Source organism: Cucurbita pepo, chromosome LG07 (assembly GCF_002806865.2).
Source record: "Cucurbita pepo subsp. pepo cultivar mu-cu-16 chromosome LG07, ASM280686v2, whole genome shotgun sequence".
Classification (NCBI taxonomy): Eukaryota; Viridiplantae; Streptophyta; class Magnoliopsida; order Cucurbitales; family Cucurbitaceae; genus Cucurbita; species Cucurbita pepo.
Window position 1 is genome coordinate 9,057,411 of NC_036644.1, and position 25,439 is coordinate 9,082,849.

At 35.6% G+C, this 25,439-nt stretch overlaps 3 protein-coding genes across 9 annotated transcripts; all 3 read right to left on the reverse strand.

Moving 5' to 3' along the window:
* Nucleotides 1-2,264: 2,264 nt before the first annotated feature.
* Nucleotides 2,265-4,785, reverse strand: LOC111798377 (glucan endo-1,3-beta-glucosidase 8-like). Its single transcript, XM_023681476.1, has 2 exons — nucleotides 4,168-4,785; nucleotides 2,265-3,488 (listed from the first exon to the last, which is right to left on the reverse strand). The coding sequence occupies exons 1-2, from the start codon at nucleotides 4,521-4,523 to the stop codon at nucleotides 2,381-2,383; spliced, it is 1,464 nt and encodes a 487-aa protein (XP_023537244.1). The 5' UTR covers nucleotides 4,524-4,785; the 3' UTR covers nucleotides 2,265-2,380.
* Nucleotides 4,786-5,801: 1,016 nt separating this feature from the next.
* LOC111798376 (tRNA (guanine(37)-N1)-methyltransferase 2) lies at nucleotides 5,802-11,547 on the reverse strand. 4 transcript variants are annotated; one of them, XM_023681473.1, is made up of 12 exons: nucleotides 11,227-11,547; nucleotides 10,941-11,038; nucleotides 10,665-10,769; nucleotides 9,893-9,955; nucleotides 9,613-9,686; nucleotides 8,571-9,045; nucleotides 8,363-8,479; nucleotides 7,812-8,009; nucleotides 6,680-6,786; nucleotides 6,524-6,598; nucleotides 6,347-6,439; nucleotides 5,802-5,893 (listed from the first exon to the last, which is right to left on the reverse strand). In XM_023681473.1, exons 1-11 carry the CDS (start codon nucleotides 11,319-11,321, stop codon nucleotides 6,377-6,379), a joined length of 1,470 nt encoding a protein of 489 aa, XP_023537241.1. In that variant the 5' UTR covers nucleotides 11,322-11,547; the 3' UTR covers nucleotides 5,802-5,893; nucleotides 6,347-6,376. The 4 variants fall into 4 exon arrangements, with proteins under 4 accessions (XP_023537241.1, XP_023537242.1, XP_023537243.1 ...); XM_023681474.1 differs by lacking the exon at nucleotides 5,802-5,893 and having other exon boundaries at nucleotides 6,143-6,439; nucleotides 7,812-7,970; XM_023681475.1 differs by lacking the exon at nucleotides 5,802-5,893 and having other exon boundaries at nucleotides 6,143-6,422.
* A 2,621-nt stretch (nucleotides 11,548-14,168) lies between these two features.
* On the reverse strand, nucleotides 14,169-23,681 carry LOC111798378. 4 transcript variants are annotated; one of them, XR_002815696.1, is made up of 16 exons: nucleotides 23,549-23,681; nucleotides 23,233-23,310; nucleotides 22,923-22,972; nucleotides 22,763-22,816; nucleotides 22,242-22,294; nucleotides 22,048-22,120; nucleotides 21,826-21,887; nucleotides 21,250-21,318; nucleotides 20,867-20,972; nucleotides 20,579-20,649; nucleotides 20,089-20,189; nucleotides 19,623-19,718; nucleotides 19,272-19,339; nucleotides 18,914-18,959; nucleotides 18,411-18,543; nucleotides 14,169-14,409 (listed from the first exon to the last, which is right to left on the reverse strand). XR_002815696.1 is itself a non-coding variant. In XM_023681477.1 (15 exons), the coding sequence occupies exons 1-15, from the start codon at nucleotides 23,615-23,617 to the stop codon at nucleotides 18,463-18,465; spliced, it is 1,077 nt and encodes a 358-aa protein (XP_023537245.1). In that variant the 5' UTR covers nucleotides 23,618-23,681; the 3' UTR covers nucleotides 18,395-18,462. The 4 variants fall into 4 exon arrangements, 1 of the variants encoding a protein (XP_023537245.1); XR_002815698.1 differs by lacking the exon at nucleotides 14,169-14,409 and adding an exon at nucleotides 18,059-18,294; XR_002815697.1 differs by lacking the exon at nucleotides 14,169-14,409 and adding an exon at nucleotides 18,059-18,302.
* Nucleotides 23,682-25,439: the final 1,758 nt, after the last annotated feature.

The following is a 25,439-nucleotide window of genomic DNA, read 5'->3' on the forward strand; positions in this document are numbered from 1 at the left end:
AGCTTTAATACCATTTGTAACAACTCAAGTTCACTGTTAGCAGATATTGTCCGTTTCTGCCCGTTATGTATCATCGTAAGCCTCACGGTTATGAAACGCATATGTTCGGGAGAGGTTTAGTGATGCCTCACATTGGTTGGGGAGGAAAACAAAATACCCTTATAAGGGTGTGGAAACCTTCCCACGCGTTTTAAAGCTTTGAGTGGAAGCCCAAAAGGGAAAGTCCAAAGAGAACAATATCTGCTAGCGGTGGATATGGGTCGTTACAAGTTTTCATATTCTTATAAAGAATGCTTAACAACTCAACTCTACCCAACCTTATTCTATTTTAAGGTTGTTATGAATATTAAAAATATTTGACACTCGTAATAAATGTTAGCAAGGCACAGTGACTTATGAATGTTTAATATTTGAGTTTTGTAATATTTTAGTTATTAATTATGACATATATCATAAATAAGTAATGTAACGACCCAAATCCACCGCTAGTAGATATTGTCCTCTTTCGGGCTTCCCCTCAAGGCTTTAAAACGTGTCTCCTAGGGGAAGGTTTTCACACGCTTATAAAAGGTGATTTGTTCTCCTCCCCAACCAATGCGGGACATCACAATCCATCCCCCCTTCGGGACCCAGCGTCCTTATTGGCACACCACCTCGTGTCTACCCCCTTTGGGGAACAGCAAGAAGGCTGACACATCGTCCGGTGACTGGCTTTGATACCATTGTGATGTCCCACGTTGGTTGGGGAGGAGAACAAAACATCATTTATAAATCATTTATAAGGGTGTGGAAACCTTCCTAGCATATGCATTTTAAAGCCTGGAGGGGAAGCCCAATAAGGACAATATCTACTAGCGGTGGATCTGGGCCGTTACAAATCCAAAGAGGACAATATCTGCTAGCGGTGGTTTGGGCTAAGATTTTATTAAATAATTTTTTTAAAATGAACAAATATTTGATACAACCTAGTCTAACTGGAAAATAAAGGGTAAGGTTGGGTTGGGTTGTGAGCTCTATTACAGTCATTCGAGTCACCGACCAAACCAACTCGAAATGTTGAGCTGGCTAAAAAAATGTCTCAAATCCAACCCGTGTATGCTCGTACTATAATATTTAAAAAATTCTAAATCTAGTTTTTTTTAGGCTAAGCTCTAGGGCGAAAAGTGCATTTAAATCCATAGAATCTAAGAAATGGGTACAATAAATATTGGTGATTTCTAAGATTGAGACCATATATTATACATGTGAAATTTGAAGGTGACATGTTTCTAAATGAACAATTTATTTGTTGTGCATTAAAAGCAAATCAATGAAATTATGAAAATTGCCATAATGTAGAATTTTCATTTTTTTTTCTTTTCATGGGGTTTTGCTCATTTAAATGCCTCACATGTATAATTAATGCTTGTTATTTGTCCAATTGAGTTCTATTGAACAAGCAAGTGCATATGCTCCAAGGAAATAAAAAAAGGTAAACTACATAAGAGCAATTTTTCAATGTGTGAAGAAATTCAATGATCCTTTGTCAAAAGGGAGAATAATTAGGAATAAGTGCACGTTTTTTTCTACTTATTGTAGATTTACACGTGAATAGAAGTAAGATTATCTTTATGAGACTTCACGTTGGTTGGGAAGAGTAACAAAACATTATTGATAAAGGTATGAAAACTTCTTTCCACGCTTCAGAACTTTGAGGAAAGTCCAAATATGACAATATTTTCTAACAATCGGCTTGGACTATTACAAATGGTATCAGAGCCAAACACTGAGCAGTGTGCCTACGAGGATGCTAGACCACGAAAGGGGTGGATTGTAAGATCCCACATCGATTGGAGAGAAGAACGAGTACCGGCCAATGGTGGAGTGTGAGATCCCACGTCAATTGGACAAGGGAACAAAACATTCTTTATAATAGTGTGGAAACCTCTTACTAGCATACACACTTTAAAATCTTAAGGGAAAACCCTAAGAATTTTTTATAAGGATGTCGAAACCTCTCTTAGCAAACGCGCTTTAAAACCTCGAGGGGAAGCTCGAAAAGGGAAACCCATAAGGGGAACCCCAAAATGGATAATATCCCGAGCAAGTCGTAAGCATTCGTTATAAGGGTATAGAAACCTCTCTCTAGTAGATGCCCTTTCAAACATTGTGGGAAAACCCAAAAGAGAAAGTCCAGAAAGCTCGTTGTCTGAAATAAATTTACTACATGACCCGAGCACCAAAAAAACAAATAAAACAAAGCAAAGATTTGCATCTATTATACATAAGCAGCAATTTGGCAAAAGAAGAATTCTATCATATAATCCAATAGGAATCAATGTTCATATGGTAATGTACACAAAACATAGAGAAAAACATGAACATTGCTTCTCTTTCCCAATCATTCCAAACACAAAAACACCACAAATCCCATAAAGATTGCAACCAGAAGATCTAGAAATGAAGAAGAAGAAGAGTTATAATCGATCATAATAGGGAACTGGCAGTTCCCATAAGAAGGATCTTGTTCAGTCACCATAGCCAAACCAGAAAACTCACAGTTCCATCTCTTTTGGCTGTTCATTTGAAAGTACATATTAAACGCATAAGAAGCATTTCCTTCAGCAGTTAATTGATTGCATGAAGATCCATATTCCAAAGCAGTGCAATCTGATAAGCTACAAGCATAATCAATATTATCAGCCAATCCTTCCCAATCCTTCACATTTGGGTTCAAAACACACCATTTTTTATCCATATATTTCACTCCTTCAACTGCTATTAACCCCTTTTCTTGTTCTGTTCCTGACAGATCCAGTTCATATTTTGGCTTACCATCGAATTCAAAGATTCCCCAATGCCTTTCAAAGCTTCCTGGCTCTATGCTTTTGGCATTTTCATCGATCAGGCTGAAGAGATAGACGTCAATTACGCCGACTCGAGCTGGCGTTCCCTCCCCACTTAGAGCGTGTCTCAACAATCCTTGGTTGAATCGTTTGGCGTCTTGGATATTGGCGTGTTTGTCGCCGTCCGTTGGCCACCCGATTTCCCCTACTATGATCTTCATGTCAGGATATCCTGCTTTTGTTAGAGCTGAAACGAGCGTGTCGAAATTGGCATCGAACACGTTGGTGTAGGTTAGATCTCCGTCTTTGATGGGCTTGTATGTTCCATCAAAGAATGCAAAGTCTATAGGGAAGTAGTCATTGCCATAGAGGGAAAGGAAGGGGTAGATATTGACTGTGAAAGGTGCATTGTTTATGGATAGGAAGTGTAGAATCTCGATCGTTAAGTCTCGGACTTCGGGCCGAAAATCGCCTGCAGATGGAACCGGGTTTGAGTCCGGGGAGTTGTAAATATCAGCATTGAAAGGAATAGTAGCTTTGACCTTTGATCCAAGCCCTGCATCATTTAAGGCTTGCTGGATATTCCTCAGGGCAGGCAATGTTAACTGAAGATAAGTGCCATTGTAGGACTTCAGAAAGGGCTCATTGCCTACTGCAACATACCTGCAAAACAAGTTTTCAATTGAATTTTATGCCTGCTAGTAGACGTTATCCCTCTTTGAGTTTTCCCTCAAGGTTTTTAAATTGCGTCTACTAGGGAGAGATTTCCACACCCTTATAAAGAATATTTCGTTCTCCTCCTCGACCGATGTGGGATCTCACAACCCACTTTCCTTCGGGGCTAGTGTCCTCGTTGGCACTCATTCCCCTCTTCAATCGATGTGGGACCCCCAATCCACTCCCTTCGGGGCTCAGCATCCTTGCTGGCACACCGCCTCGTGTCCACCCCCTTTGAAGCTAAGCCTCCTCGTTGGCACATCGCCTGATGTTTGGCTCTGATACCATTTGCAACATCTCAAGCCTACCGCTAGCAAATATTGTTCTCTTTGGGCTTCCTCTCAAGGTTTTTAAAACGCATATGCTATGGAAAGGTTTCCACACCCTTATAAAGAATGTTTCGTTCTCCTCCCCAACCGAAGTGAGATCTCGCACAAATATAGAACTAAACAAAGAAAATGGAGAAAGAAACAGATTGGTATTCAATGAATCGATCTAAAATGAAAGCAGCAGCAGAAACAGAGGAAATCATGAAGTGGGCATTTCATCAAACACCTTAAGTGCACAAAATAAAACACAAAATGCAAAGTTCATAATGTAAGATCAAGAATCTTCAATACTCAACTTGATATTAACACCACCATGATAAGTATAAGCAGTAACATTAGCATCCACCCAATAAGCAGCAGCCTTAGAATCCTCACTCATAATTTGCAGCATTGAATTGGGAAGAGCCAACATAACTTCAATATCAGTTCCAATAAGCGCTTCCAAAATCCTATCCTCAGCTTCAAAGAGCTTCAATTTAAGAAAACCATTTTCTTGAAGCATTTTAACAACTTTCTCTGGTGGGAGCTGGTGAGTCGCCATAGTTCCCCAGTTCACTCCAACACTTTCCCCGTTTGGGATAATCGTCAAGAACAACAAAAGAATTGTTCTGAGTATGAAATTCCTGTGGATTTGTAATTCAAACTTGGACATTCTTTTGCTTCTTTGAATCGGAATCTTTGAATAAAGAAGGAATCAAGAAAGGAGGAAGAAATAAGAGGTCTGTTTGGAGATTCAGAGGAGCTTCATGAGGAAGGAGAAAAAATGGAGTTGGATTTCAGAGAGACAAATAAAGGAAAGGAAAAAAAAAAAAAAAGATTCGTTACTTAATTCAGTTATTCAGTTATGGTGGTGCGCACAGCTGCAATCGCACGTTGGCTCTTATTTTTGTAAGCAGCTCAATAAAAATAATAATAATAATAATTAAAATAATAAATCAAAACAAAAAATATATACATGTCCCTGCCCAATTCACTACCGTGCTTTATTTATATTTATATATATATATATATATAAGTGTTATAATATTGATATTTAAATTTTTTTAAGTTATGCTTGTATAATATTATATTATATTTTTTTTTTTGCTTATAAAATATCATTGAATTTATTTGAATAATATTATATATATATATATATATATTTTTTTTTTTTTTTTTTTTTTTTTTTTTTTTTTTTTTNTTTGAATGTAATATATTTTTTAAGCAAAAAATTATGAATTAAAAAGACTATTTTAAATAAATTTTTTTAAAAAATAAAGGAAAATTTCAAGCATGAAAATTTAAGTAACTACAGGTTGGTGGCTACCTAAGGAAACTCCGATTCGATCTGCCTCGACTTGGAGGCATCTACCCTTATCCCGATCGTCGAGGCATCTACCCTTATCCCGATCACAAGGGGAGGTTAATTCCTTTTTCTGTAAACTGGTCGCTGGTTGATTTGATCGGACCTAGGACATGCAAGAGCCCAGCCCGGGAGGACGGAAAGGACACTGATCCGCCCCCCGACTGGGAGGAATCTACCTCATCCCAATCACAAGGAGAGATTAACTCCTTGTTCTGTAAACCGATCGCTGGTTGATCTGATCGGACTCAGGACACGCGAGAGCCCAGCTCGAGAGGACAGAAAGAACACTCTACAAAAATTCGATCCATGCAAACTCCCTATGGAGAATCTCCACTCTAATCTCTATGAAAATAAATTGAGAATCTTACAAAGATGATGATTGAAACAGTTGGCAAAGACCGGGACGGGGAGGAACTATGCTCATATTAGGTCTGATCGAATATTATGATATTAATTTTCATTTTCAAAATATTTAAAATCATTTAAAAAAAAACATATAATTAATATAAGAAATATTAATTAATAATGCAAATTGTGATGATCAAAAATGGAAAAAATGAATAATTTTGAAGAAGAGTTGAAAAAGAATGCTCCAAGTTGCAGACTTTCCAGCCAATGTCTACGTGAAATGTTTTCATCTAATCTCTCTCGCTTGGTTTCTTTCCCAAAGTTCATCCCTTTATCATTGCAAAAGGAGGAAGAAAAAACGGATCAATCAAAAGCTAAAAGAGATTGCCAATCTTTTCATAAAGTTAACCACCAATTTTGATTTCATTTTTTAATAAAGTCCGAAAATAGTCGACCAAAAGTCGACGTCCCACAAAAGATATAACACACGTTAACGTCCATTAATATCTCTAAAATGTTTCAATTCTTTTCTCATAGTTCATGTGTTAGTTCATGTGTTAACGAGATTCTAGACTATATATTTCAATCATAGTTCATAAATTTGTGTTAATGAGATTCCAGTTGTCTGAACTAAAATGAACCGATACTAGATGTATAGAGACTAAAAGCTTGCCTAGTACACCATATTAGCTAGCTTGTACATCTATATCGCATTAACGACTACGAATTACGATCTCAAAACTAAGAAACTCAGTATGGATGAATAAGAAAAACGAGCCAACCTTAGAATCCCGGTAGCAACGGGATACAATTCAGCTAGTCAACTCTTCGTCGAAGCATTGTTGTGGAAGCCTAAAGCTTAAACAATACATTGCCTATCAAAACAAAGAACATAAGAAAGAAAAGGCAAGTGTTAAGAACAATGGAAGTAAGCTAAAAGAACAAATAGAGAGCAATACCTTGTTTGGTGCAACGTCTCTGACTCTGTGAAAAATAGGGTCTTGGATTTTGGCATTCAAGGCAGACTCGGCCACCTGCGATGAACAGTTAAGAAGATAGCATGAGAAGAAAGATGATCTTGCTAGACGAATATGAAAATAGGAGTCTGAACATACCGAAATGATGAACTCTTGATTCTCATTTGCTCGCATGAAGCAATAACAGTGAATCCATGGAAGGGAGCCCTTCCAGTACTTCCTCGGAATCGAGCGCCTAAATGCATCTGGTAAGAAAATGCCGAATATTCTTTGGTGATTAAACAAACAAATTATCGTTACAGATACAAAACAAGAGCATGACATGTAAAAAAGAGTAGCATACTAATATTGTAACAGTCGGTTGGATGATGGAAGTCCCACATCGGCTAATTTAGGGAATGATCATGGGTTTACAAGTGAGGAATACTAACTCCATTGGTATGAGGCCTTTTGGGGAAGCCCAAAGCAAAGCCATGAGTGCTTATGCTCAAAGTGGACAATATCATACCACTGTGGAGAGTCATGTTCGTCTAACACAGCCCAAGCCCACCGTTAGCAGATGTTGTTCTCTTAGGCTTTCCCTTCCAAGCTTCCCTTCAAGATTTTAAAATGCATCTGTTAGGGAGAGGTTTCCACACCCTTATAAAGAATGTTTCGTTCTCTTCCCCAACCGATGTGGGATCTCACAATCCACCCCCTTCGAGGCCCAGCGTCCTCGCTGACACTCGTTCCCTTCTCCAATCGATGTGGGACTCCTTAATCAACCCCCTTTCAGAGCCCAGCATCCTTGCTGGCACACCGTCTCATGTTTACCTCCTTCAGGGTTCAGCCTCCTTGCTGGCACATTGCCCGATGTCTGGCTTAGATACCATTTGTAACCGCCCAAACCCACCACTAGCAGATATTGTCTTCTTTGGGCTTTCTCTTCTCGGCTTCCCATCAAGGTTTTAAAACGCATCTGCTAAAGAAAGGTTTCCACACCCTTATAAAGAATGATTCGTTCTCCTCATCAACTGATGTGGGATTTGCTAGCGGTGAGTTTGGGTTGTTACAATCAGATAGGACAATATCTACTAATGATAGGTTTGGGTTGTTACATATTTTTCCCTTTCCATAATTTTCCCTCTAATCTCGTACCGACAGAGGTGGGCTACCTAACATTGATACTTCCCAAGTTTCAATTCTTCCTCCAACATTAAAAAATGTATAGGAATATGCATAACAACCACGACAAGGTAAATGAAATAAACCCGAAAAAAAGCGTTCATACCGAGAAAATGTAAAGCAGAAGCGGGGAGGTTCATAATCACATGATCAACATGCTCCCACGTCTTAGCATGAGATATTTCGGACCCCTTCAACCTCTTGTTACTGTTTCCTTTTCTCTTACCAGCTACACAGATGGAAGCATCATCAGCTATTCCCTTACCAGCTACACAGATGGAAGCATCATCAGCTATTCCATTATCTGCAACAATTTTAAGAAGAAATGATCTTTCATGGTTCAATAACAGCCAAGCCCACCGCTAGCAGATATTGTCCTCTTTGGACTTTCCCTTTCGGGTTTTCCCTTAAGGTTTTTAAAACGCATCTGTTAGGGAGAGGTTTCGACACCCTTATAAAAAATGTTTCGTTCTCCTCCCCAACCGATGTGGGATCTCACATACGGTGATGAGCAACATGCTATAAATTCTCAACGTCGAGCTGTCTTAATTGCTAAAGGTGTAGTAGATTTAATTTATAATAAAGATATAAAACATCTATATTCATTTCCCACAAAGAATTTTTTATAGCCCTACTTGGATTTGATGGGTATCTTACCTTTCTCACAGCATTCTGAGGATCTTTTAAGAGCAGCAACAGATACATCAGCACTCCTTGAGCCTTCTACACTTTCATCGCTAGTTTTAACACTACCTTGGACTTCCTCCACCTGAACTGAAGCAAGAATGAAAATTAAGATCGTCGATACACGATCTCTATTATGAAAATTTCCTTCAATGATGATACTAAGCGGTCCCTCCGATACCTTTCTCACAAGCTTTTAAAACTGAGGCGACAGATTCCGAATTACATTCATTGTCTGGCACGGTCATCAATTGAGAAATGAACTTCCTAGCGTCCAAATTATGAACATGAACACGATCACCGACTTTATTGATTTCTGCATTAATCTTCAGATATCGAATGCTATCCGGGTTCAAGTCATTGGCATATACTATACAGCCTTTCTGGGCAGCTGGAATAGCAAAAGGACCAATACCGGCGAACATGTCACAAATTATCTCTCCTGGTTGGAACAGTGAAACCAGTCTTATGTGTTCATGCTCTAATCTTGAGTTCCAGTAGACCAAACTGTAGTCAAGCTTAAAAGTTGCTCCATATTGCTTCACTTCTGTTTCCATATCATTCTCTCCCTTCAGAACTTCAAACTTCGGAACCCGAAACTCATTTGTTATCGACCCCACTTTATTTACCACTGTTTTGATTCTCGGATAATTTTTCTGCAATTATATTTTGAAAAGAAATCATTACAAAGGAATAAACGAGCATAGTTCAACGATTAAAAATTTTCAACTCTCTACTAGAGAGGTAGGTTTCAACCTCCATACCCCACGTAATATTCAAAAGAATTAGTTATAGAAAAGTTATTATAGGGAAAATGAGGGGGACAGGGACCAACAATGGCACTAAAAGCAATAAAGAAATCTGATTCTTGCTAAATCATTAGCAATTCAATTTTTGAAAAGGGTACCCCCACACACGCCCTCGCCCCCNTTGGGCCAGGGGGTGGATTGTGAGATCCCACATCGGTTGGGGAGGAGAACGGAACATTTTTCATAAAGGTGTAGAAACCTCCCCCTAGGAGAGGCATTCTAAAAACCTTGAGGGGAAGCCTGAAAGGGAAGCCCAAAGAGGATAACATCGGTTAGCGATGGGCTTGGGCTATTACACAAAGACACTTAAAAGCATTGAAAATGAAGTAACAACTATAGTATAATGATCATTTATTCACAATTTACGTTTCAAATTCATTGGAAAAAATGAGTAAATGGATCTTGATGACGTACATCGTAAATAACCTTCGCAATGACTTCCTTATAAGGGAGCAATTCGTCGTGTATATTAAGGTGAGCTACGTGACCTGTAAAATCACAGAACAACATCACCTCACTGTCAGTCATTGTAATGAACGAACAAGGTTAAGACCAATAAAGAACACAGAATCATGCTGACCGAAAAGCCATATAGGAGAAGAAACGAATGCACGTAAAAGCTATAAAGAGCACACGAAAATGTAGGGTAGAAAGGAAAAGGAAGGCAAAACATGGCAATGGCTTGAGTACTTAACTATTGTTTCAAAAGATGATGGCACTTCCACTCCATGAGGCAGAATCTGCTTCAGTACATGATCTACATAAGAACCACACGCTAAGTTAGCCGGCCATGAACAAAATGAACACATCAAATGTCAAGTAAACGCACATATATAATAGTTTAAATTATCACTGAAAAGTAGAAACGGTATATGCAATCATCATAATATCAAACAGTCAAAGACAACATACAACACTTCCCGGACTGGAAGTCGAGAACAAGGTCATGACATGATGTTTTTACGCAATGAAAGGTCCCAACATGATTGCTTGTGTCTGCATTTCCCGACCTCAATAGTGGGACTACTTACTCAATATTTCTTAAAATACTCGAGCCATGTACTACTCTTATTTTTCAAGTTAAGGTAAGTCATCCCTGTACGAAAAACGACAAACCTAGAGTATAGATNTAAGACGGCGGCGACGGGACTAGGGTTTAAAGCTTAAGCAATCAGTTCTCTACTTGATTACACGGCGTCGTTTTGAGTTAACATAANTTTTATTTAAATTCATATTATCTTTTTTCCGCTATGTTGCCCATAACAATATTGTTTTAATGAATTTATTATAAATGTTTACGTCCATAGCATCGTTATGAAATATTTCCAGACTTTTACGCACATATTAGACACGTCATGCATGTAGTGACATCTCTATTTTATAAAGAAAAATAGGGTCGTTACACACAATGCGTCAAGTCAAACTTGCACGATGCATAAAATAAAAGATGGGATTATTGAAACTACCTGTTCCCCAATAAGAATATCCAAGAGTTAGTGAATAAGGAACTAGTTCAATCTCGCATAAACCTTTCAGTTCTTCAAGCTTCATTTCTGGAATTTCGGACAACTCTGAGCCATTCAAACAATCACAAGATAGAAAAAGGTGTGATCTAAGGACCAAAAAGGGAAGAAGAAACGCAGGATGCCATTTGAAAGAGCTTTGGCTCACAGAGAGTCTTATTAAAGAGCATAATGAACAGAGAAAACCAAGTCAGTAAGTGCAAGGACAGAGAATTTTACCTGTAGATTGAACTTTTTCCGATAATATAACATACCGATTCTTATCACATGTTGGATCTTCCGTAACAGGTTTAATCCGGGGCCTATCAATTAAGTACCTAAAAATTTTACAAAAGAAACGAACTGAGACCGAAGAACAATCTACCTTCAAAACGAAAGGCAATATCGAAACAATATTTTCAAGAAAATAGAGATTGTCGAACTCGGATGAGAACGATGAACAGTTCAACTAAGAAACGAAGAAATGTACAATTAAAACTACTAAGCAACAAAAAACAAGACGTACCCGTTCAGTATTTTAATGGCGGATTTACAGAGTTCCCTGGGAATTCTTAGCGCCCAGAGTTTCAAATGCACATCGAATTCGCTTTCGTCCAACATTGGTCGATTTACAAGTTCGATTTTCCTCAATAATCGATAGTAGAACAAAAAAAACACCGAGCTCAATGAGAATTTCAGATCAGAATAGCATAATTATCGTCCTCCGGCAATAAAAAAATTGAAAAGAGATGAATAAGCTCGGAGATTTTCGCTGGTCGTGGGGAAGATTATGAACGCAAACTGTCGCCGGAGACTGAGTAAAGACGGCGGCGACGGGACTAGGGTTTAAAGCTTAACAAATCAGTTCTCTACTTGATTACACGGCGTCGTTTTGAGTTAACNTCGTGGGGAAGATTATGAACGCAAACTGTCGCCGGAGACTGAGTAAAGACGGCGGCGACGGGACTAGGGTTTAAAGCTTAACAAATCAGTTCTCTACTTGATTACACGGCGTCGTTTTGAGTTAACATAAGATTTGGGCTGAACCGCCGGGGCCCATGGGCAGTAAGTTGGGTTGGGCTCTTCACAGTTTAGTTGATATTTTTTAAAAAAATATAAAAAAAATCAATTCGATTTATTAAAATTAATAGGTAAGCCATTTCTCGACTAAATTTGACAAAAATTATTATTATTTGATTTATGTTTATATTAATGTTTTTTTTTTTTTTTACTGTTTTTTTTAATGTTTACCATGTATTTTTTAGATTTAAGATTTAATTTTTTTTAATTAAATTTAGCAATATACTAATAAATTAAAACGGAAAAAATAGTTTTTTTTTTTATTATTTTTTTTTTTTATAAATAACTAATGTTTTTCTATTAAAAGTTATGAAAAATGGTCCCTCACAATTAAAAAATACCCTATTTTTAAAAAATATATTTAAAAGTTGGTGCTCTGTTGGGTTTCCACTCACGGACAAAAAAAGATTGCAGTTGATTTGATGATGATCGAGTGACATTGCTTTTTCAGCCCGAACACAGATCGAGGGACATTGCTTCTTTAGCCCGAACACAGGAATCCTCCTCGACCCATAACAGATAGAGGAGGATTTATTCAATCACAAAGTTTAGGCTCCTAGAATATGAATTGGGATTTCCCTATTGGGCTAGGTCATTTCGGGCAAGCAGATCATTTCTAATGAAGAGAATGATTCAAAGTTCTTGCAGAGTGGAACCGTGCAGTACCAGGTACCAGATACGAGATAGATCTTCCAACGAACAAGTATTTTCGCATCAAGAATTCTTTGCCGACGAAGAGATGCCAAGAGTTATTTTTTAAATACATTTTTAAATTTTTTTCAAGGTTTGACTATATTTTTTAGATTTATTTAAAGTTTTAAGATATTATTAAAAAATTTAAAGATATTTTTATTAATTTATTTGTAATCATAGTTCTTGAAAATTGTAATTTTCTAATCATATTTCCAATTCTGTTGCCCAGTTCTTCATCGCACAATCATCAGGTTAAATTTCAAACTGAGGGAAACAGAAAAGTTCAATTCCTCCAGAATTAGACACTAATTTCTACAAACGAATCCATGAAGACGAGAACTAATCTCTTCAACTATGTGTTTCCATTGATGAAATTAATTTCATAAATAAGATTCAACAGATGATTCTCGATCACAGAGTCCGATTTCAGATTTAAACAAAAGAAAACCTAAATTTCTCATCAGTTTATATACAAGTATCCGTCGAATCAAATTCGTCAACGGTTCAATATCACAGTAAAATCAGAAGGAAAAAACAAATCAAATTCGAAGAGAAAACTCGATTTAGTTTTGCTTGCCTTCAATTTGTCTCTCCTCTGCCGATTCAAGAGAAATCTGCTCGAAGCGGACGAATCATAGCGCTGCGTTTTAACATTTGGTGCAAAATCAAATCGAAACTCCGATTAAACATTTCTCCACTCCAATTCGTCAAGAATCGGAGTTAAATTCCAATCGGAAGCTCTTGCGAACCAAACAGAGCGTTGATCGTCACGTTCGGAGGCGGAAAACAACAATCGACGGTGGAATTAGGAGATTTAATCATGAATATCGCGATCTTGCCAACATAGAAGCATGGAGATGCAACGGCCAAGGATATAGAATCTGGTTTTCTGTTGCTTGATCATCCGCAAGCACCGCTTTCGGAAACTGGTTTTCCGGCAGGTTCTGAGGCGGAGTTGCGCTGACTGAGAAGAGAGTGCGGTGGACATGAGAGGAAACACCGGTGGCCGGAGGAAGAAGAGAAGAAGGAGAATTGTGAAGAAGGACGGAATTGGGGAATGGAGGTCGAGGAAATGGCGTGTATTTATAGAGGACATAAGCCCTGAAGTTTACGCTGTCGCCACTCGTAATTCATTTTAAGGCCTTTTTTTCTTCCTTTACTTAAAATAGTCCCCAGATTGTGATGTCAGCTTGTGGACAAAAAAATATTCACCAATTGACATTATTACCCTTCCAATTGGATCCATTGTTTTCTCTTTATTATTAATTTTTTTAAAATAAAATAATGGTTATAGTTAATATGGTTGTAATTTGCAAAAGGTCAATAATTATAAACTCTTTAGCCACACAATTTATCATAATTTTTCTAAATATTTATTCTAATTTTTTTAAAAAGTTATTTTTCAGTAATTACTTTCAGAGCCACTTAAAATCATGTATTCTCCTAATAAACACGTTTTAAAATCACGAGACTAACGAAGTATGTAACGAGCTAAAGTAAACAATATCTGCTAACAGTGAGCTTGGGTTCATTCATTAAATTTTTTTTGTCGGAGTATTTTAATGATTGATTTGACGGAGATATTATTTTAAATTCTTATAATATCACTTCTTTAATTAACGTCAATACCAAGAGTCTTATGCTAATTTCTAAGTCCTCAAACATGAAAAATGTTTTTTAAAAAAATCCCTAATTTAATAATAAAAAAGAAAAAAGAAAAATATTTTCTAATGGATAGAAAGGAAAGGGGTATTTTGGTCAAAAGGAGAAACAAAAAGTGTGGTCAAAAGGAATAAAAGGAGAGGAACCATGTAGGAAGGTAACATAGAGCGTGGGCCCCATGTTAGAAGCCTTTCGCTATTGTCCGACGTGGCACTTGACTTTATTAAACCCACGTGGAATTTCGGCCACTGTCGGCTTGTGAGTGCCGCCATAACTGCAAGAGGGAAAAATAAAAAATAATAAAAATAATAATAAAAAGCTTCGTCGTCGGTAAAATATTAAGCTTATCCCCTGGGAAATGGGTCGAATCAGCATGGGGTCATAAAGGCCAGAGTCGTCAAAAACAACCGTCCCCTTACCCGTGTGCTCTATTTAAATATTGTTATTCGTAATCAACAAAAATTATAAACTAATAATTACATTATTTAAAAAATTTGTAACAATATCGATTAGTCGGTTGAGATATAATATTTGAAGTATATATTATTTATGAAATATATCTTAATATTATTTTTTTATGATTTTATTATGCCCTAAACTTAGTCGTGTCAATAGATTGGTAAATCCTCAAATGTCTGACTTCAAAAGAAAAGGAGTCAAGCCTTCTCGAAGGCACAGTAAAAAATGACTAAGACTATAAAGAAATCGAGCCTCGATTAAGGAGAAACGTACTTTGTTCGAGGGGAGGTGTTGGATGATAAAAGTTCCACATTGGCTAATTTAGGAAATGATCGTAAGTTTATAGTAAAAGAATACATATCTTCATTCGTACAAGGCTTTTTGGGAAAGCCCAAAACAAAATCAAGAAAGCTTATGCTCAAGGTAGACAATATCATATCATTGTGGAGAGTTAGTGTTCGTCCGGCACTTTCAATTTAAAAATAAAATTTAAATTAATTAATTTAAGAGATATTATAAACAAATAGAATCTTAATTGATACGTCTGAACTGAAGTTTATCAAGTAGAATCTGAATTGATAGAATTATTAATTTAATGTTTTATTGATACAACCTCTCTCCACTAATTAAAGGTATTTATTTATTTATCCTATTATTTAATTAATATATTTAATTAATTCTTTTTAAAATTCAACAAAAATGGGGAGATGACCTTTCTTTTTGTTTTTCAATTTTTTAAATAGCCAGGGAGATGACCCTTGGACTTAACAAAAAGTTGTTTAGTTATTATATATTTGAAATAACAATAATCGGAAACTTTAGAGTATTTAAAATGGATTATATTTACTTTAACTGACCTCATTAAGTAATAATTTGACTTTATAAATAAATAAAAAATTAATTTTCAAAATTTGAGGATTAATACTTTTGTTCATACTTTTCTTTTGGAGTTTTAGTCATTTTTTACGATACTTTTGTTCAATATTTGAGGATTTTATTAGCATGGCTAAGTTTAAGGCATGACTCTGATACCATGTTAGATGAACATAACTTTTCACAATGGTATGATATTGTCCACCTTGAGCATAAGCTCTCATGGCTTTGATTTAGGCTTCCCAGACCTCATACCGATGAATATAGTATTATTTGATTATAAACTCATGATCATTCTCTAAATTAACTGATGTGAGACTTTCATCCAACACCTCCCCTCGAACAAAGTATGCCTCCCCTTAATCAAGGCTCGACTCTTTCTTTTGGAGTTTTAGTCATTTTTTACAATACTTTTGTTCGACATTTGAGGATTCTATTGGCATGACTAAGTTTAAGGCATTTCTCTGATACCATGTTAGATGAACACGACTCTCCATAATGGTATGATATTGTCCACTTTGACCATAAGCTCTCATGGCTTTGATATAGGCTTCTCAGCCCTCATGCCAATGGAGATAGTATTCTTTGATTATAAACCTGATCATTCCTTAGATTAGACGACTTAGACTCTCGTTCAACAAATTTAAAAGATAAAAAAAAAAGGAAAAAAAACATTNTCATAATGGTATGATATTGTCCACTTTGACAGCTCTCATGGCTTTGATATAGGCTTCTCAGTCCTCATGCCAATGGAGATAGTATTCTTTGATTATAAACCTGATCATTCCTTAGATTAGGCGACTTAGACTCTCATTCAACAAATTTAAAAGATAAAAAAAAAAGGAAAAAAAACATTAAAAACATGTAAGCTCTCATGGCTTTGATATAGGTTTCTCAGCCCTCATGCCAGGAGATAGTATTTTTTTATTATAAACCCATAATCATTCCTTAGATNTAGTGTTGTTCTGAGCTCAAGCATGGATAAATTAGAGGTCGTAGAATTAAATTTGGTAGTTGCTTCTTTCATTGTTCCCTTTTTCAGTAGTTTATGACGAAGACATCATGTTATCCTTGCCAAGGATTTGTTACTTTTGTTCCTTCCCTTTTTTAAAAAAAAAAAAAAAAGGAAAAAAAGAAAGAAAAAAAGAGTAGACATGAAATTTCGTTCTCAACTATGACTGAGTTGGTAACAATTAATGTTTTATTTCTTACCAAAATAATCCAAGTGTGGGGATGTGTATTTATGCTTTGAAGTCATGAAAAGGTGGAATGAAGAAATCAAATATGAAAAAGAGGAAAAAGAAAAATGAATGAAAAGAGAATCTGATTCTATTTGTAAAAAGAAAAAGGAAAAGGAAAAAGATTCGAACATGAAACAATTGGGCAACTTGGGGTGGCATTTGTGTGGTAGATTAAAGGAACTTAGAAGGCAGCCCCCACAAAATTCCAATGGGATGGAGGAAATTCCCTCAGCTGCAAAAGCTGCAAGGAGCAGGGGGGATGATATGACTGGCTAGTCAAAGTTACCACCCTCCACCGTCAACATCAAGGCTAATCCTTAATTTTCTAGGGCCCACATTAAGATATCATCCACCCCCTCAACAACAACAATTACAACTTTAATTAACTAAATGATTATTATAATCATGAGATGGGATTTTCAAGAAATCATTAATTATTTAAGACATTCTCACATCTCACTACAAAAGCACAACAATTATTTGTTTTATTAAATAAAAAAAAGGGGGCAATTATTTAAATATGAATTCGTAACCGTGCAAGCCAACCGCTAGCAGATATTGTTCTTTTTAAAATTTTCCTTTCCAGCTTCCCTTTAAGATTTTTAAAATGCGACGACTAAAAAGAATCCACACCCTTATAAAGAATGTTTCATTCTCTTCTCAACCGATATGGGATCTCACAATCTACCCCTTTCATAGTCCAACGTCCTCACTGACACTTGTTCCCTTCACCAATCGATGTGGGACCCCAAAATTCTCCCCCTTCGGGGCTCAGCATCCTTGTTGTCACACTGCCCTACCCTCCTTTGAGACTCAACCTATTCGCTGGCACATCATCTGATGTCTGCCTCTAATACCATTTGTAACGGCCCAAACAAACCGCTAACAGATATTGTCCTGTTTGGACTTTCCCTCAAAGTTTTTAAAACACGTCTGTTAGAAAGAGGTTTCCACACCCTTGTAAAGCATGTTTCGTTCTCCAATCGATGTGGGACCCCCTAAAATCCACTCCCTTCAAGACCCATCATCCTTGCTGTCACACTGGCTCGTGTCCACCCCCTTTCGAGGCTCAACCTCCTCGCTAGCACATCATATGATGTCTGGTTTTAATACCATTTGAAACAGCTCAAACCCACCGCTAACAAATATTGTCCTTTTTAGACTTTCCCTCCAAGTTTTTAAAACACATAGGCTAGAAAGAAGTTTCCACACCCTTGTAAAGCATACTTAGTTCTCTTCCCTAACTGATGTAAAATCTCACATAAATATTTAAATACATAATTATATATATCATAATTAAACATAATAAGTTAACAAATTCATAATATTACGGACATTAAAGGGAGAAGAAAAAGGAAATAAGCTGTCGTTGAGCATTCTAGAAGAAGACAGAAGTGTCCTATATTTTAAACCACAAAAATTAAAGGGTTTTGTCCTTTATACGCTTGGCGGCTAACGGATTAGGTTGGGAGTTCAATATGATTTGCCCTTTTCCTCTCAACAAACAGATTTATATTCCTTTTTTCTTTCTAAAAGAATAAAAAAAAAGATTTATATTTCTCTTGGTGTCGTCAACTATCAGCAGCCTACAAATCTTGAAAGGGAGTTTCCTTTATTATTATTTTATTAAAAATAAAAAACGTGCTGTAATATATATTTTTCTAATATTATAAAACTCAACGAAAATTAAATGTATGGGTACCTTTAGAATACTAGCGGTTGAAAAGGGTTCACACAAGATTTGAAGCTCGTATTTATGATTTGCTATGGTAATATTTGTCGAGCAATTTCTCGGAGTACTCTCCGAATGTCAGAGCACAATTTGAGGGAATGAACTGCAAGAAAGTGATAAAGAAAATTAAATAAAGTTGCCCACACGAGCTCAAAAAGATGGTCTGACTCTTTTAACGAGACAACCATTAGATAACTCGTAAAATATTATATTTTGTACGAATGATTATCGTCCTGATTCAAATCTATTCCCTCTTCAATTTCTACAAAACTATTTATCAACCATTAGATTTTTTTAAATATATATTAAATTAAAAATGTGCAATGATTGATGAAGTCTAAAGCCAGCCCCACAATGTCACATAGATGACTTATCTTGAGCTACCTTATACGAATATGATTGATTAAGTAGCTTTCAACCTTCTTTTGACCCCACAACAACTGAATAATTATGATTACGTTCGAACTAAATACCTCTTTATGAATATGAACCTCGTCAGGAAAATTGAGCTTTTGATCCCTGAAAAACAAAGGAAGGAAATGAACCGAGTAAATTAATAACAGTTGGATATATGTGAGTCACACATTTCAACTATTCTCACGAGACAACTGTTTGACCTTACTACATTTAGTTGTTATGATACATTGAGTTGTTATGATAATTCATAGAATTCATTATTTCTAAGTCTCGTATTATTTACATAGCCCTTATAATTACGACTTCATAAAAGCTTAACCCTCCTCAAATTTTAACAATTACCAGAGAAAATTAGGAGATTTAAAGATTTTAACATGGGATTAACTTCATCCTTGAGTCTGAGTAAGAACATACCAATCGGGTTGCATGAACAGTGCAAATGTGGAGCGTTCGAGATTAAAAGCTTCCGTCCCTTTAGGTGCCTAATGAAAATCAGAACAACAAATCATCAAAATTTATTCATATTATTAGTAAATAGCTTGTCAAAATTCAAAAAAAGAAAGAACCAAAACCATTAAACACAATATGCCACACGAATCATTGTATAACAAACAAATAAGAAAGAACCAAAACCATTAAATACAAGAACCGTGTTCTACGCTAAGTATTTGGAAAACAAATCAATATATAAACAAATAAACAAGTATCTTATGATGTAAAAGCTCATCCATAGGCTAAAAGAATAAATGGCCAAGAGGAAAATACCCGAACACAATGTGGTGTTGCACACAAATAGCCGCTGGACAAAATCTCTGTAGTTTCGCCAATCTGATACGCGATTTCATTTTCTCCATAATAAACCTATGAATAATAATGAGGAGACATTATAAAATGATTAAAATAAGAGAAAATTTTCTAGTTTTCTCAAAAAAAAAAAAAAAAAAAAAAAAAAAAAAAAAAAAAAAAAAAAAANCCGTTTATACTCTTCCCTACAGTAGCTAAATATACTTAAAATAATAATAATAATAACAGTTTGCATCAGGTCGGGTCGGGTCAGTTTTCTCCTCAGCCAAAGAGGACCTGATTTGGTCGGGTTTTCTGCAAAAATGAACATTTTAGGCTCCTATGTATTTGAACTAGCCTCTTTAGTGTTTAGTGTCACAATCGCACTTGACTACGACAGTTGAATATGTGAATGAAAAGCTATCAATGACAGAGAACAATAGCCTACTTTAACAATTTCATCAGCTCTTGTCCGGACATAAAGGCCAGCAGCACTATCAGGGCAAGGTATCTCCCCACCATCTCTTGTAAACATTGCACAGGTTAGACCTGCAAATTAAACTGAAGAAATTTAGACATAAACAAAAATGACAACAATCATAAAGTTCGAACCTGTCATTGCATCTTTTTTCTATCCTGATGTGTCGTTTTACAAACTTATTGAGAATTTCTTCCTTGGATGTTTTTGTTATTTTTTCTGGTACATAAAATGTACCTAAGTCCAAGCTCATTGCTAGTAGATATTGTCCACTTTGACACGTTACGTATCACCGTCAGCCTCACGATTTTAAAACACGTCTACTAGGGAGAAGTTTCCACACCCTTACAAGGAATGTTTCGTTCCCCTCTCCAACTAGTGTGGGATCTCACAGTACAATTAGAAGGTTTTCAAAGGGTGGGAGGATGATAAAAATAAGATAAGAACAAAAACCAACTACCTGTTAGTGAACCATGATCTGTATGCCATCCACACCAAGAGGATAGATTATCATTATCTTCATCAGAAGTGCTGCAAGTCATACTTTAAAAGGTAAGCAATTCCCAAGTAAAAATTAATTTTACCCCAGTTGGGCAAGATTACTACCATGACCATGTTCTCAATCCCAATGTATAAAATTAGTTTTTTAACCAAGAAAATTTGAGATTTACATCTTCAGAGACAATGATCTTAAAAAACAGCTGAAATAATTAGCAATGGTAAATTGCAACATTGATAGGTATATAACCTCTGGTTTGCTGGAAAATAATAAAGCAATCGCCCTTTATGACACCGGGAGTTGAGAAGTATCTTTTCAAGGGTTTCATCCTCATGCAGTTTCATCATTTTAGCAGCTGTCCATAAACAAATCAGAAACTGACAGCGTAACTGCAAATACCATAACTAAATACAAAAGGAGTAGGAATATTATAAGCATAATGGAGCATATCTTTTCTTAACAAAAAATGCAAGAAACTTCCATCAGGATTCTCCATCTGTTTAATCAAGAAGCCTCTTCACTTTTAAGGAACCAATTGTTCATGCAAACTTATGCTTTAGAAAACAACACCACCAGCATTCAATTGAATAGTTTCTTTATTCGAGCTAAGTTTTCAACAGGAGAAAACTCACCATATCGGTCGCAATGATATGCCAACATCAAACCAACATCAAGAATCAGCTTTCCAAGAGCTTTGAAGGCTGCAAACCAATTATCAAATCTCATTAATAAAAAAAAATCGATGTATCTAAACATAACGTATACAACTAATCAAGGTGAAAATTTAGAACAATCAGAAGTTTCTACCAGTGGATTAAAACAGAAAATAAGAGGATAGAACAATGCATAAAATTTATGAGCTTTTCTGGTATGTTCCAAATGATGTCTGATCATAGATGTCAGATTCAAACATAGTTTTCTCAGTCAAAACATACGTATGGATACAAGTGGATAAAGCAGCAATTTCCAGAAATAAAACAAAATGAATAAAATACCCAAAGGTTAAAGTAAAGTTGCAAACATAAGAGAAACAGTTTCAGATGAATTGAAAGTTAGCATATTCTGAAAATCATCTTCTACTATTATTTGTTAATCTATAAGAATGGCATGGAGGCAAAGTCAAGCAACAAATTAAATGGATTCCCGTTGCACAACAATAAGTCTCAATTTTGTAGCAAATAAAATCACATAATTCATCTAGTGTATACCTAATTCAAGTTCTGGGAGTTCTTTAGTAGGCCAAATATTTGAACCACAGTATGATGGATACCTGAAAAAGCAGATGGTGAATGATAACATACCAATAAATATGATTCATTTTTACTTAGAAAAAATTGAAAAGAACTAAAATGAAGGAACATAGATTAAGAGTCCAGGCACGAAAAGTGACATGCAGAAATTAGCAGCTGAACTAGTGAAGCTACTACTACCTTTGAATTAAAGATGCATCCGTTGTTGGGCTATCCAATATCGGATTGGCATAGAATGAGCCTTTCAACAAATCTACACAGTCGAAATACATATTAGAGATAGATTTTACCCACAAATGCTTTTAATCTACACAAAAACTAAAATCCAAATGGAAAAATAAGCTGAAACAGTGTAACATATAAAAATCGTATACCAGGCTTCCCAGATTCAAGTTTCTCTTTCCCATGGCTCCATCCAAAATTATACCTAGATGAACATGAAAAGAAACAGAAGGTCACTGCAAATTAAACCCAACCTTGAGGCTATGTCTCAACAAATTGTCTTAAAAACAGAACTAATTGCATTCATTACAAAGTAAAACAAGATAGCACCCCCGGAAAGAAGATATCTCCTGCATGAGTTTTATAAATAAAGGGCCCAAAACTAGTGCGATTAATTTTGAATATCTAATATAAAAATTTCAGATTCCTAGCACAAAAATATAACAATGCACTGCTATCTAAAATGTGACATAGGTTACAACGTATTTTATATATTTAGAGATTCGCTAAATTCACTTGACATTTAAGGACTTTATAGGATGCGTAAATTTCTTAATAATCATACCCATGCCATTAAGTGGATTAAACTTCAAAGCACATCAAAGTGATTGATAATAAACAAGCAACTGATAATTTCAGAGATGGGTGGCTTCAGAAGCATCATGAGAAGTACCTACTATCCGGGTCTTCCAGCTCCTTCTTCGCATCTTCTGGTAACCTAGCTAATCTTAGAAGGCAGAAATTTCACCAACGAATGCATTAAGTATCAGCTGAATTACTCAAAATCTTAAAGCGATCAGAGATAGCTAGCAGTTCCATTGATCAAATTATACCTCGATGAAAGACGTAGAAGGTCCTGCCGCAAGGAGGGAAATCCAGGGACCTGCGATTTGAGACCCATCCCAAGATAAAACTCCGAAAATATTCGTAGAAACCGTGTATGATCAATTACATCTCGAAATCACGTATTTCTAATGACTAAAAAGTAGCAGAATATTTAGGATAAATAAAACGAAAGGTCAAAGAAAGTTGAAATAGGATTAATGGATAGTTTACGCCATCAGTATCAGATTGAAGAACAAGAAGGTCAACGACAAGAAAATACAGAAATCGACAATCTATGAGTGTGTACGTGTAACATACATCAGAAACCGATAGAATTCCCAGCCCCTTCGGTCCGAATCCTTCTTCAATCTTCGCCGACAAGTCAACAGTCCGATCCTGTGTTCATCAAATTCCACCAACACGTAAAAAAAACATTTGAAAATTACTCGTTACGAATTAGTATTTATATCATGCAGGATCGCCATGACAAAGAAACAAACATCTCAAACAGAAAACTGCAACTAAAAATGGCAACGAAAAGGCAAGAACAAATCAAAATGATTCGAGAAAAATGAAGTTCGGTGAATCAGTCTGAACTTTCTCGATTCCCAAACAATGGCTCAGATTGACTTACTTGTAGCTCTAAGTACGATATGGTGACGGTTCTGACGGCCGGAAAAGGGGACTGAAGTGAGGAAGACATAGTCGTAGAGAGAATCCGGCGGGAAGATTGATGAATTGAAGAACGATGGAGAATGAAAAAGAGGCGGGACGAAAGGAAATTTGGCAGGTCGTCACTTTTTATATGGAAATGGAGCCGATGACGAGGGAACCTCGTTCGTTCGTACGTGTGATCATCCAATTTTAAAATTTTAAATTTTAAAATTTTAAAATAATATGAGACAAATTGAAGGAATATTTATTAAACTTAAAATTTTAATTTTCATTGTGTTTTGTTCAGAATTTTAAAATATACATTAATTTTAAAATAAAAACTATTTATGAAATCCATAAATTAGTTATGAATTGTAAAACTATTTTGAACCACAATAATTAGTTATCATAACTAATTAGTTTTAAAAACTTTCATAAATAGTTTTTTAAATTAGTTATGATATGTTTATCTTAATTTTAAAATAGTTTTGAAAAATAAATTAATGTATATAAAAACTATTTTAAAATTGAAGGAATATTTATTAAACTTAAAAAATAAATTAATTTTTCTAAAATAAACTATTTTCATTTTTTTCAAGTGGAATCCATCATATCTTTATCTTTCAAAACTTATTTTTTCTAAAATAAAAATAGTTATCAAACAATTTGGTTTTTAAAATTTTATATGAATTTTGAATATACATATTACAAAAATACCCCTAAACTTTTAAATGTTTTAATAATATACTTAAAATTTTTTTAAAAAAATATAAAAAAATACTCTTACCATTAGTTTTTTGGTGTTAATCGATAATATTTTTGTTTCAAAAATACCATTAAAGGCAGAAAAAGTTTCAAGAATATCCTCCAATTAAAAAAAAAAATTAAAAATACCCATAAAATTTAAAATTAACATTAATGCTCCTTGCTTTTATAGAAACCGTTAAAAAAAAAATTATTAATGTCTATCCGCAACTCATAATCTCATAAATTATAACTTTCAAATTTTTTAAGCATTTTTGTAACGACTTAGATCCACCGCAAGCAGATATTGTCCTCTTTGGGCTTTCCCTTTCGAACTCGCCCTCAAAGGTTTCTGCTAGGGGAAGGTTTCCACACCCTTATAAATGGTGGTTTGTTCTCCTCCCCAACCAAACTCGCCCTCAAAGGTTTCTGCTAGGGGAAGGTTTCCACACCCTTATAAATGGTGGTTTGTTCTCCTCCCCAACCAAACTCGCCCTCAAAGGTTTCTGCTAGGGGAAGGTTTCCACACCCTTATAAATGGTGGTTTGTTCTCCTCCCCAACCAATGTGGGACATCACAAAAACGCGCTAGGGGAACTAGGGGAAGGTTACCGCAAGCAGATATTGTCCTCTTTGGGCTTTCCCTTTCGGACTCGCCCTCAAAGCTTTCTGCTAGGGGAAGGTTTCCACACCCTTATAAATGGTGGTTTGTTCTCCACCCCAACCAATGTGGGACATCACAATTTAAGGGTGGTTTGTTCTCATCCCAACCAATGTGGGACATCACAATTTTTGAGACGTGTAAAGATAATTTAAATTTTTAAAAATAAGTTTAAAGATGTTCTTAGAATTTTTTTTTTTTTTTTTTAAATAAGGTAAAAATGAAAATTTTTAATATTTTTAAAAAAAGTCTCACTCCATAACTCCACACCTAATGGTAAAGATATTTTTTAATATTTTTTTAAATTTAGTTAAAATGTAAAGTTAAAAGGATATTTTTTTAGACGTCCTAAAAAGATAGCCACATTGTTCTAACTTGCTCGAATAATTCCTCGAAAATCTGCTTGGTTTGCTTATATTGTTGTGGGATACAGCAGCAGATTGAGTGGAGTTCTTTATCAATGGGAA